Here is a 14,120-nt window from a genome sequence, read left to right as displayed (position 1 = left end):
TCAGTTTCTTCCACCGACATAGTCACAACATTCATCATTACTGATTTAACACAAGTAATTTATTTATTTTCACAAGCAGTCTTCACTCCCCTTACAGAATGAAAAACAGCTTGCGTTAAACTCCAAGTCAGAGTGAATTCTATCGTAATTAAATATCTGCAATGCTACTGTGTAGAGCTATTCAATATTACACAAGGGAGTTTAGGCTCAGCGTAACTATTTAAAACTACAGAGCACCCAAAGACGAATTAGCTACAAAGATTAATCTCAAATATATTCTACTCAGGACCAGCAACAACTAAAGCAACTGCTTGTATGCAAACCAAGAAATTCTGCACAGGCCATGGCAATGCTTTCCCACACCAAATATTATTTTTAATAGACAAACCAGATTTTCCACCTGTATAAATACTTTTAAATATTGTTTGCCAGATCAGTTGTCAGATGAGCAACACCAAACGAACTAGACTGCTGGTTTTACTTCAAAATATAGCATTATCAACTTGCCCAAAAACATGAGTGTTCCGTGTCTTCTCAGAAGAATGACAGCTTCCTTTATAAGCATTATTTAAACACTCAATCCAATGCAATATAGAATGGCAATTCATCCCATGCTGGCATGGTAATACATGATACTTCAAAAGCAAGTCAAGATCACAGCCCCCATCTCCAATTTATTGGGTTCTGAAGAAGTCATATTGAACCCAAAACATTAACTCTGTTTCTCTCCTCAGAGACTGCCAGAGCCAGCAGGTTTTTCGCAATACTTTCGGTTTTTATCTCAAATTTACCCATTGGAATATCTGAAGGGCTACACATAGGCCCCAAATGTCTCCACACTATACAACAGATGCATCCTTGCCACACACAATACAGTTCAAATGCACTTACATAGTCATCATAGCTCTCCTGAGCAGGCGGAGGGTGCAGCGCCTGTCTGTATGCTGCAGGTGCACCCCGAGCACGAGGTGCTGGAGCACCCCTTTGTGCTGGTGTGGCACCACGCCCACTAGCCACTTCCCTGCGTCCTCCAGGTGCTCCTCTGACAGCTGCTCCACGTGTCATTGCACCACGTGGTCCATACTGAGGGGAAGGTGGTGGTGGTGCTGCACCACGGCCCCTAGAAAGGAAGATATGACACCGACAATGGCTTGGCAGTTGTGCAAAGTAAACACAGCAGACGCTTCGAAATTTTCATCAGCAAAATCCAGCCGTTCAGGACTTAGAAAAAAAATCATGAGAATGCTATTGTTTGCAAGTGACTGACATCCTTTTTATCATCATGTGGAGATGTCAGCGTTAGACTGGGGTAAACACAGTAAGAAGTCTCAACACCAGGTTAAAGATCAATCGTTTTATTTGGTAGTAAATGCCACTAGCTTTTGGAACACTGTTCCTTCGTCAGGTGAATGGAGAGTTCTGATCGCAAACAGAGCAAACCAAATAAACCTGTTGGTCTTTAACCTGGTGTTTGAGACTTCTTACTATCCTTTTTATCAGGCAGGGGTTAATATGGAGTGCTGTCAATGCAGCCTCTCTAAAGTGAATGCTATCTGCTCAATTCATCTTCCTGCACACTTAATATTGTGGTACAATTAGTGACAGTGAATTAATGAAGCTTATATTAGGCTTATTTACAGAGTCAAGTCAGGATTCTAACTGCTCAGAAGTGCTCATGTGAAAGTGAAATCTCTAGTGTGTGGTAAAATGCAGATCTAGATGGAAGGCTAGACAAGCAAACTGGCTCACATGCATGAGGGCAAGGAGTGTCAGACAAAATACAAAGCCTGGAAGCATTCAAGAAATTTATATCACCATAATAGTGGGAAGTATTCCTGAAGATCTTTAAGTGTCTTAATGCAAAATAAGATTCAGTGATGCAATAGAGCATTGCACCATTAAAAGGAGAGATTCCAATTAAACACTTTGAATGACTCTGGGCAAGGCTGAATACACCTACATGCAATTCAATATCCTTAAATTGTGGTTGAAAAGATGGGGATTTGATCCACACAGATCTAACTCTGAGACAGTACTTCCACTTGTCATCAGCAAACATCTCCACAGACAATACAATCCAATGTGCCGCAGGGAGGGACGTTCTATGTAAGTTTATTTTCTGTTAAATCTCGTGTTGATAAACAGGCAGGGAGAATAAAAGTGTATGTTGAAGAGTCTTTCAGGAAGCTTCTGACAGGGCAAAGTGAAGCATTTTTCAGAATTTGAGAATGAAGCGACTAACGTGTTTAGGGTGGGACAAGCAAAACAAACCACGATGACCCCAAGTTTTATCCCCTTTGTGTAAGGCCTGCTTCTGAAATGATATGGTACAGCTCAGTATGACTACACTAAGGAATCAGTGGCGGACCTGAGGGGTGGGGAAAACCAGCTTTGACTCGTACACCTGATCAGTAAGCTCTGCAGGGATGTGGATCTATATTTCAGATGCTCCTTTTTCAACTCAACCATTCCGGAAGCTTTACCTTGCAAGTGGTACAGGTGGAGCTCCACGGCCACGTACACCTCTCCCACGAGATGTTTCTTGTCCACCATTCAAATACGCCAGCTCAGTTAACTGCTCCTGTCTTATTTCATCATTGTAGTCCTGTTAAAGTGATTACATAATTGTTTTTCTGTATTTATAATTATCCATGCTCCAGCAACCTTTCAACACAACTTGCATGATTCAATTTTTAATCCCGTGCCTGTTCTATCAGAGCTCTCAGTATTTTCTCAGCTGTATGTTCTTTTCTCTGCTGCTTACATTTCTGCGGCTGGATCTATTGGCCACTTTAACCTCTCCTATAGGCGAGCCTACAGGTTTATAGTTAATAATTTTAACGTTCTTGCTAATTCAGTTAATATTTGTCTTCTCGTGTCAGAAAGTTAATATGCAGGTACAACAAGCAATTAGGAAATCAAAAGGCAGATTAAACATTATTAAAGAGACTGGAACACAAAAGTGAAAACACCATTGTTGGAGTATGGTGTACAATGTTGGTCACCCCACTTAAGGAAGGATATAATTGTCTGGGAGCAAGTACAATGAAGGCTTACTAGATTAATTCTGAGGATTACACAGAGATCGAATAGACTAGACCGATATTCCATATTCTGTAGAAAAATGAGGTTAGCTAATTGAAAGATAAAATCGTCAAGGGATCGGCACGAGGAGTTGGGAGAGTGTTCCCCCTAGCCAGGGGGGAGGGAGAAGAACCATCATAAACACCAGTCAATCACAAATACAGGGTTAGCCATTTGAGACTGAAGGGCAGAAAGTTCTTCACTGAAAGGGTTCTTAATTTGTGGAATTCTATGCACCAGAGAGTTGTGGATGCTTAGTCACTGATTATTTTAAACTAGAGATTGTTGACTTTTAGAAATTGAGAAATTTTGGGCTAGATGATCATCCATTTGATTGAAAAGTGCAGCAGGCTTGAAGAGGCTATCCCTCCTATTTCTATATCCTTATAAATCAGAGCTTTCAAAACTGTCAACAACTTTGTGAACACCCTATAAAAAACACTTTACAAATACTGGGAGCCTCAGGCCAAACAGGTCATGCACACCAGGGGATTGGTTTGAATAATCAGTGCAGAAACTCTGAAGAGGATACATTATGCTAAATTCTAAAAATCAACAGCTGCTTTATCGCCAATTTCAGCCCCACCAATTAGCCCATAAACCGTGACAACTATAATCATAAAGCCTTGCGCATGCAAGTCCAGTCCAGGATTATAATCCTATCCAACCGACATTTCATTCCAGGACATAAGAACCAAGAGCAGGAATCAGCAATTCAGCTCCTCCAGCCTGCTCTGCCATTCTATATAATCATGGCTGATTGTGTCTCGTCCTCAACTCCACTTTCCTGCCTTATCATAACCGTTTAACCCATTACTAATTAAAAAGGTCTATCCCCTTAAATTTACTCAATGTTCCAGCATCCACTGCAGTCTAGTGTAGTGAATTCCAGACTCTCAAAAGAAGTAGTTTCAAATCTGCTACCCCTTATCCTAAAAAATGACCTCTTGTTCTAGATTGTCCAATAAGACAATATGCTGCAATATGATTTGACTGGGTTCCCACCACATGGAGATATGGCTCATACCCAGTACTGTCCACAACTAGCAAAGCTGATGTTGCAACGTCCTTATTCTCAGGTTGAAGTGTACAGTAAAAACAGAACTTTGCTTTGGTCGTAGGCCTGCAGTCCTACAGCTAGGAGACTAGAGTCATAGAGATTTACAGCATGGAAACAGGCCCTTCGGCCCAACTTGTTCATGCCATCCAGCATTAAGTTAGTCCCAATTGCCCATGTTCTTATCCCTGTATACCAATCTTACTCATGTGACTAAATAAATGCTTTTTAAAAGACAAAATTATATCCGCCTCTACTACTGTCTCTGGCAGTTCGTTTCAGACACTCATCATCCTCTGTGTGAAAAAAACTGCCCGTCTGGACTCTTGTATCTCTCCCCTCTCATCTTAAACCTATGCCATCTAGTTTTAGACTGCCCTACTCGACCTTATCTATGTCCCTCACTATTTTATAAGCTTCATAAGATCACCCCTTGGCCTCCTACACTCCAAGAAAAAGTCCCAGTCTACCCAGCCTCTCCTTATTACTGAAACCATCAAGTCCCGGTAGCATCCTAGTAAATCTTTTCTACACTCTTTCTAGTTTAATAACATTCTTCAATAATAGGGTGACCAAAACTGTACACAGTATTCCAAGTGTGGTCTTACCAATGTCCTGTGCAACTTCAACAAGACATCCCAACTCCTATACTCAGTGTTCTACATAAGAACATAAGAACATAAGAAATAGGAGCAGGAGTAGGCCATCTGGCCCTTCGAGCCTGCCCCGCCATTCAATAAGATCATGGCTGATCTGTCGTGGCTCAGTTCCACTTTCCCGCCCTCTCCCCATAACCCTTAATCCCCTCTCTTATCAAAAACCCATCAACCCGCTTCTTAAAAATATTTAGCGAGGCAGCCTCCACCACTTCAACGGGCAGAGAATTCCAGAGATTCACCACCCTTTGAGTGAAGAAGTTCCTCCTCAACTCCGTTCTGAACTGCCCCCCCTTTATCTTGAGGCTGTGCCCCCTAGTCCTACTGTCTTTTTTGAGCGGGAAGAGTCTCTCCACCTCTATCCTATCCATCCCATTCATCATCTTATACGTCTCAATGAGATCTCCCCTCATTCTTCTAAACTCTAACGAGTACAAGCCTAGTTTATTCAGCCTCTCCTCATAGCTCAACCCCCTCAACTCCGGTATCAGCCTAGTAAACCTCCTCTGCACTCCCTCCAAGGCCAAAATATCCTTGCGCAGGTGCGGCGCCCAAAACTGCACACAGTACTCCAGCTGCGGCCTCACCAATGCCCTATACAGCTGCAGCAAGACCTCCCTACTTTTATATTCTGACCAAAGAAACCAAGCATGTCGAATGCCTTCTTCACTACTCCATCCACCTGTAATTCCACTTTCAAGGAGCAAAGAACCTGAGTTTAACTGAGTTTGATCTACCAAAATGCATCACCTCACATTTATCTAAATTAAACTCCATCTGCCATTTATCAGTCCACTGGCCCAATTGATCAAGATCCCATTGTAATCCTAGATAACCTTCTTCACTGTTCACTATGATGAAACACAAATGTTCCATACCAAAGGATCATCTCGCTGACATATATAGAATAATTGAAAACACAAAAATCAATAAAAACATTGGTATGTAAAACTCGTGTTAAAGTACAGTGATTTCTCCACAGAAGCATTCCAATCAACAAGAATTATCACAAAACTAGATTTGCAACGAAGAAGCTGACCTCCTTCAGAGGTCTTGCTGCCATGCACACTTATCCCAGTGGATCAAAAGACATATTTGCAAAATTTAATTACTGCTGTGCAAGGATCAAGCTAATGAGAATTTGTAATGAAGTGAAAAGTTATTAATTGCATATTTAACAGACACTGTAGTTGAGTAAGGAAATAACTGTCCTACCGGTTCCTTGAGTGTGATATATCTGCACAACGTTCAAGTCAAGAGCTTTTCTGCATTTATCCTATTTGTATAAAGCTACATCTGATTTTCAGGTTACCCAAGGCATTTTACATGCGGAAATCAAACTCAAATGGATGCAATTGAGAAGTGCACTGTACTCGCATCACATTTCAGTCATTGACCATTACAGCTCAGGACTACAATCAGCTGAAAGGCACAACCACTCCCTTTCACTGATTTACTCCATCTTGGGATCAGTGCACTGGGAAAAGGGAGTGAAGTTGACATTTGGAAACTGAATCTGACTACCAAGATTAAAAAAAAGGCACTCACAGGAATAAGGAATTTTTTAAGCTCCTCCATGGCATGGTACATTCGTGAATAAGCCTCGGTTGGGGGTGCAAAAACTTCAACAAGAACATGCAGGTCGTTGTTCAGGTGTGCATATTTAGCTTCTCCTCCTTTACGAAGCTCATCTTCCTGATTAGGTGGAAAGGAAAAAACATTTTATTTAACCCAAGTACTGAGCACAATGCATAGCTGAACACTAGCACTGATCAGATGTCATGTTGCTATGATTTGTTGATAATCTTGACAATGATACAATAATCCATTTCACGAATCCAACAAATCTATTACATTAAAATGGGTTCTTCTGCCAGACTACAGGCCCACCAATAGCAGCCAACCTTGCTATCACATACAAATATGCAATTCCCTCATAGAAGAAAACACAAACAAATTAAGTCCTGATCTGAACTGGGGGTATGCGGAACCTAGACTTCAGTAATCAGAACCTAGACTGATTTGCCCCTCTCTTTTCACATTTATGAAACAAACTATTATTAAAGAAACTCTATTATGAGCAGGCATTTTGTGTTGATCTTCACAGTGGAAGGCACAAATAACATACCAAAAATTGATGACAGGAAGGCTATGGCAGATGAGAACTTAGAAACGATCATCACTTCGACAGCACATATACTAAAATTGGAACGATCTAAAGAGGTAGTGTTGGACAAGCTAATAGGGCTAAAGGTAGGAAGGAGTCCTGGCCCTGATGGAATGCATCTTAGGATACTAAAAGAGATGGTGGGGGAAATAGCAAATTTACTAGTGGTAATTTACCAAAATTTGCTGGACACTAGGGTGGTTCCAGATTGAACAACAGCGAATGTGACGCCACTGTTTAAAAAAGGACACAGACAAAAAAAATTGTAACACCAACTCACTCTGTTCACACCATCTGAACAAGATGTGACAAGTTTATGTAAAAATGTGCTAACCATTTAACAGGAAGTATTGTATCCAATCGCATGGAGATGAATTTCAGCAGCCGGATAAAATACTCTCACTGACCAGATTCTATAGGATTCAACTGGCGCACAACCTTTTTAGCTTACTGCAATTCCACTCAGATTATACACTGATCAAGTCATACTGTTTCAACACAGTTTGCATACCTTAGACTTATCTCTCATTGAGCCTTTTCCCAGGATTGACATTTTTGTGCCAGTTTCTTCCTGTAGCCTCTTTAATGAATTTCCTCTAGGTCCAAGCAGTTTCCCTACAAAGTTGAACTGTAAAAGCATTGCAAATTAATGCAGAACTGCATTACAACAAAGATTACATTTCAAAAAGTAGTTACGAAAAAGATGCTAAATTCATGAAACTCTCTTTTCTTTAAACCACCCAACTTAAAAGTTTAAAGTTTATTTGTCACAAGTAAGGCTTACATTAACACTGCAATTAAGTTCCTATAAAAATCCCCTAGTCACCACATTCCGGCGCCTGTTTGTGTCAATGCACCTAACCAACATATCTTTCAGACTGTGGGAGGAAACCAGAGCACCTGGAGGAAACCCACACAAACATGGGAAGAACATGCAAACCCACACAGGCTGTGACCCAAGCCAGGGATCGAACCCAGGTCCCTGGTGCTGTGACACAGCAGTGCTAACACTGTGCCACTTAGAATATAACAACTATCCACATGAAGCTTACGTGACAGACCAACTGAAAAATGTTGTCTACATCGTTGCTTCACTCTCATCTTGAAACATATGGCTCTGAGTGGGGAAAGAGGAAAAGATTCACCAAGTTTTATTCCAGATGCAGCAAGCTCCCAAAATTCAGCCTGCTTTTAGCTGAGACATGGCCACAGGTATATTGTGCAGCAACTTCACAATTGTAACAGCTTAACTTTAAAGCCAATTTTGGGATTAATTTATACTTATTCCCCCACCTCTGAAACACTGTCAGAGATCGAGCACATGTTCTATGAACGCGCATCATGGCACGAGTGGATACAGGATAAGCATTACACAATTTTGAACTAATGCCACAACATGAGATAGTGTACTACCACCGATGCAGCATTTTACTGGTAGTCGGTATTAAGTCAGCACTCCCTGAATCCCCAGGGTCTTAATGTCTCACCAGTCTAAAAAGAATTGGTACCGTAGCTTTTACTGGAAGCTGTGGGGCACAAGTTAAATTTAAGCAGAAGTCAATGAGGGGTTTTGGAAATGTCACACTGTTTCAAACCAATGACACAATGCTCTCACCCTCTTGTGCTCCACATATACTGATAGAGTACCTGAAGCACAATGCCCCCATCCCAAAAGCCACAATACGAAAACACTGTTTAGTAGCACTACCAGTGCAACCAAAACTGAGCACAATTATACCGCACAACATTGGAGGCAGGGTGCACACCATTTTCCTCTGCAATGTAAATAAGAGCATAAGAACTAGGAGCAGGAGTATGTCACCTGGCCCCTCAAGCCTGCTCTGCCATTCAATAAGATCATGGCTGATTTTTTCGTGGACTCAGCTTCACTTACCCACCCACTCACCACAACCCTTAATTCCTTTACAGTTTGAAAATTTATCTATCCTTGCCTTAAAATGAATGGCAAGTCGCGCCAACAAGTGTGAATCTCACTCCCACTGCCAAATCTAAATCTCTGCCCCCAAAGCATCAGAATTGCACAGTTTAAACTCTAAACTAAGCCCCATACAGTGCAGCGACCTTACCTTGGGGAACTGTGCAACCGGTATCAGACATCGCTCAGAAAGCTTGATGTTCTTCTGTGTCAGGACATCAAGGAATCGCTTTTCCTCCTCTTTCTTCTCTCCCTTCTGAACCTTTTCCACTTCTGGAAATAAGAAAGGCAAAATAATTCAAAATCCTCTACAGAGTATATGGCACTGCTGTCATGATACAGACCATGTTGGAAGAAACCTGATGACAAAGTTATTCAAGGCAAAGAAAATATGGATGATCATGGGAATTGCTACTGAAATTCCACCTTGTAACTAACTTCACCTTTATGCACATTTTATTATGTTTAATCAAACCTCAGACTCAGCTGCGCTCTACAAATGTGCAAAATGAGGAGTCTAAGTGTCTGGGATTGGGTGTGTGCAGGTTGGAGCAAAGTATTTAAGAGTATCAAGGAACCAGAGTCTGACAGTTACATAGGTCAATGGAATCAGACAGGGACAAGATTACCAAGGAGAATGGAATCAAGTGTCATAGTTCAATCTTGTCCCGGTCTCCAAAATCAACTGGCAGGATATCACGGGCCAAGGCTGTGCAATCTCCTGGGAACAGACTTATAGGCAACCTTTAAGCGCAGATGTGGAAAGTGCAACCTGCAGCGCAGTACCATTGAACTTTCTAACTTAATGTTTAATAATGTTTCTAATAAATTTGATTTTAAAAATACTAATTCCAAGGAACAATGAAATTGCTTGTTTATGCAATTTCCAAGTCATATTAAAAAATCCCAATTACCTCAAAAGTGGGTCAAGATAGCTTTATACACTGAAAAATCCCACAGCCACTTGTGTTGCTGAAAACTGGTACTTCTTTTTGAACACGTCATGTTTTATGAGGAAACACTGGTTAGGCTTGTATTCACTTGAGTTTTAATGAGTAAGAGGCAATTTGATTGAAACATATCCTGAAAAGGTCTTGACAGGGTGGATATGGAGAAGATAGTCTTGTCAGAGAATCTTGAACTAGGGATCATTTTAAAAATAAGAGTTCACGCATTTAGTCAAAAATTAAGAAATTTCTTCTCGGGGTTGTTAGGCTTTGGAACTCATGTTTAAAAGGCAATGAAAGCAGTGTCTTTGAATGTTTATAAGGCAAGGTTAACATGAAATTATGGCTATAATTCTCCACTGGTTGTAGTCATTCCCAGCACAAAGATGGTTGTGGTTGCTGAAGACCAATTCTCACACCCAGGAAATCACTACCGGAATTCCTCACGATAGCATCCTAGGCCCAACCATCTTCAGCTACTGTATCGATGATCTTCTTCCATCACAATTTTAGAAGTGAGGTTGTTTAGCACCATTCACAACTACTCAAATACTGCATATGCAGCAAGATTTGGACAAACCCAGGCTTGGGCTGTGAAGTAGCAAGTAACAGCCACATCGCTCAAGTGCCAGGCAATGGCTGTTTCAAAAAACAGAATTTAATAATCTGTGACATTTGATGGCATTACTATTGTTGAATCTTCATCTATACACATCCTGGGATTACCACTGACCAGAAACTGAACTGGACTAGCCATGTAAATCTCTGTCTACAAAAGTAGGTCAGAGACTGGAAATCTGCAGAGTAACCTGACATCGCAAAGCCTGCCACCATCTACAGGTACAATCAGGACTGTGATGGAATAATCCCCACTTGCCTGGGCAAGTGCATCATGAAACATTTACAAGGCTTCACAGCTTTACATAAAATAGATACAGACCAAGAGGCAGACATTCAACCCATTGCATCAGCACTAGGAGCTACTCCCCGCCCCCTTTCTCCTCTAATGTCCTCTTATAATTATTCAATTCCCTTTCCAAAAACACAATTGAATTGGCCTCAATCAGGCCCTTGGCCTAGACAGTGCATTCCAGGTTCTAACTACTTGCTGCATAAAAAGGTTTTTTTTTACAGAAGGCAATATTTATTCAGAAATAAATGTCTTGTTAATGGCAAAAAGACTCATTTTCCCAATTCTTCCTATGCATTATGTACTGTACAGTGAACATCTGATTTATTAGAATAATAAATTAAAACATGTTTCCCATATCAAAATGTCAATGTTTTTGATGGGAAGTGATGCACCTTCATGAAATCTTTATCAAAGCCACAATACTAGCTCGCTCCTTAATTTGGATCAAACTATGAAATTGAATATTTATGGATAGAAACTACAATTCAGCCTTTTTAGCTTCTTTGGCAGTATCGTCTTTTGGATGCTGCTGTGCTGCTTTGTTGGTCTGTCATCAATATCCAATTCATCATCATCAGTGTCACCTTCTTGGGCTAATTTGCCGCTTTCCATCTTTTGCCAATCGCCTTTGATTGATGTCCTCTGGTTCTCAACCCTTTTGCCACTTGAAGCAGTTTCTCCCACAGCTCTAACCTTCTCTAAAGATATTCACATAACCAAAGCTCTCACCACTTGACCATTTCACGTGCATCTTTTCTGCATATTCTGGCAATGCCTTTGCATCCTTCCCAGAGTTCAGTGCCCACAGCTGGACATAACACACCAGTTGAACCACTGTTCTAAAAAGTCTAGCATAATTTCTTCGTTTTTGTGAAGTTTACAAAGTTCAGGATCCTGCATGCTTTATTCTTAGTAAGAAGTCTCACAACACTAGGTTAAAGTCCAACCAATTTATTTAATAGTAAACACAAGCTTTTGGGGTTTGCCCCCAAAAGCTTGAGTTTACCATCAAATAAACTGGTTAGACTTTAACCTGGTGTTGTGAGACTTCTTACCATGTTTACCCCAGTCCAACACTGGTATCTCCACATCATGCTTTATTCTTAGCCATGAACCAAACCCCCCACCGCTCCAACGTGCCATTCAGAACAGCAGCTTTTATCTTCATAAGAACATAAGAAATAGGAACAGGAGTAGGCCATCTAGCCCTTCGAGCCTGCCCCGCCATTCAATAAGATCATGACTGATCTGAAGTGGATCAGTTCCACTTTCCCACTTTCTCCCCATAACTCTTAATTCCCTTGTCTGTCAAAAGACTATCTACCTGTGACTTAAATATTCAGCGAGGTAGCCTCCACCACTTCAACAGGCAGAGAATTCCAGAGATTCACCACTCTGAGTGAAGAAGTTCCTCCTCAACTCTGTTCTAAACTGCAACCCCCCCCCACTTATCTTGAGGCTGTACCCTCTAGTCCTGCTATCCTTTCTCAGCGGGAAGAATCTCTCTACCTCTACCCTATCCATCCCTTTCATTATCTTTTACATCTCTATAAGATCCCCCCTCATCCTTCTAAACTCCAACGACTACAGACCCAGTCTATTTAGTCTCTCTTCATAGTCCAACCCCCTCATCTCCGGTATCAGCCTAGTGAACCTCCTCTGCACTCCCTCCAAGGCCAATATATCCTTCTGCAAGTGCGGTGACCAAAACTGCACAGTACTCCAGCTGCGGCCTCACCAGTACCCTGTACAGTTGCAGCAAGACCTCCCTGCTTTTATATTCTATCCCCCTCGCTATAAAGGCCAACATTCCATTCGCCTTCTTGATCACCTGCTGCACCTGCAGACTGGGTTTTTGCGACTCATGCACAAGGACCCCCAGGTCCCTCTGCACCGTAGCATGCTGCAGCTTTTCGCCCTTTAAATAGTAATCCCTCCTAATATTTCTGCCAAAGTGGATGACCTCACACTTGCTAACATTATACTCCACCTGCCAGGTCCTCACCCACTCGCTCAGCCTATCCAGATCCCTCTGCAGACTTTCCACACCCTCCACACAATTTGCTTTTCCACTCATCTTTGTGTCATCAGCAAATTTCGTCACCCTACACTCAGCCCCCTCCTCCAGATCATCTATATAAATGGTAAATAGCTGAGGCCCCAGCACCGATCCCTGCGGCACTCCACTTGTCACCAACCGCCAACCAGAATAGTACCCATTGATACCAACTCTCTGCCTCCTATTAGACAACCAATCCTCTATCCACACTAACACCTTACCCCCAACTCCATGCACCCTAACCTTCTGAAGCAACCTTTTATGAGGCACCTTATCAAACACCTTTTGAAAATCTAGAAACACCACATTCACCGGTTCCCCTCTGTCTACCACGCCTTGCCACATTACTCCTCCCAAAAGGCACTTTAACATGTTGATTTGCAACACAGTACTCATTAAGCAACTTTAGATGGAGAAGACAGGCAGAATGTTTAAATATAAGCTAATTAAATAAACTAGCATAGTCACTGACCTGTTCTTCAGCAACACCAAGTGTACCCACGTCCTTGGGAACAACAAAAACAAACCACCACATGACTCAGCAGAGCACACCACAGAAAGGTTGCCCCACTTCTCAAGATATTTTTCCATAACCTGTGTCCGATTCAGTTACAGTAAAATCCTGTTCTTGTCAGTCACATGATGTATCAGGAGCTTTAATCACACTCTCCACTCATACTGAGAGTCTAGTACATGGATTTGGGTCAACTCGTGTGTGAACCAGTATACTTCCTGCCCAGATATGATTACTGGAACATCCATAAGATTGGTCAAAGACCAGCATTAAAGTGAGTTTATGATTACAGTGTCAGCTGGGTGCTTACAACTAGGCTTTCAGATGGAGTGAATTCCTCTTGCAAAGGTCTGCAATGAATAGCATGAACTCACTGCATCAACAAGGTTGTGAGATATTAAAAATTAATGACACTCCCACAGGCCCTGAAACAGCAGACAGTATAGTACATTTTATCTTGTACTAATCTCTACCTTACCATTGTGTAAAAAATGTATTTTGTTCAGTGATCTATTTTCATTATTAGTAATTGGTTTCAAACATTGAAGGGAAAACTCACTAAAACCTGGATCAAGATCTGCACCCGCTGAATATTTTAAAAGCTGCAAATGTTTATTCTTGCTATAATTGTATATTATTCATTCTTACGGCATTTGCTAGCACATTGCTTCAGGTAAACGACATTCCCATTCCAACCCAGGACTATTTCCAACAGAATTGGATATTAAGTTATACGTACATAGTCCTCATTTTGTTTCCATAAGAACATAAGAAATAGGAGCAGGAG

General features: G+C 41.4%; 1 protein-coding gene across 1 annotated transcript in view; it reads right to left on the bottom strand.

The window, feature by feature from the left end:
- LOC145357978 (KH domain-containing, RNA-binding, signal transduction-associated protein 1-like) overlaps positions 1 to 14,120 on the bottom strand; it is a 29,539-nt gene that overhangs the window by 11,628 nt on the left and 3,791 nt on the right. Inside the window, exons 2-6 of the mRNA XM_080211625.1 lie at positions 9,052 to 9,173; positions 7,476 to 7,592; positions 6,346 to 6,492; positions 2,484 to 2,605; positions 892 to 1,120 (exon numbers count right to left, since the gene is read on the bottom strand). Of these exons, the coding sequence (XP_080067751.1) occupies positions 892 to 1,120; positions 2,484 to 2,605; positions 6,346 to 6,492; positions 7,476 to 7,592; positions 9,052 to 9,173 (737 nt within the window). The remainder of the gene's footprint in view (positions 1 to 891; positions 1,121 to 2,483; positions 2,606 to 6,345; positions 6,493 to 7,475; positions 7,593 to 9,051; positions 9,174 to 14,120) is intronic.

Source organism: Carcharhinus amblyrhynchos, chromosome 24 (assembly GCF_965287045.1).
Source record: "Carcharhinus amblyrhynchos chromosome 24, sCarAmb.v2.hapA, whole genome shotgun sequence".
NCBI classification, from domain to species: Eukaryota; Metazoa; Chordata; class Chondrichthyes; order Carcharhiniformes; family Carcharhinidae; genus Carcharhinus; species Carcharhinus amblyrhynchos.
Note: the sequence above shows the minus strand (reverse complement) of the source record. Positions and strands in the feature narration are given on the sequence as shown.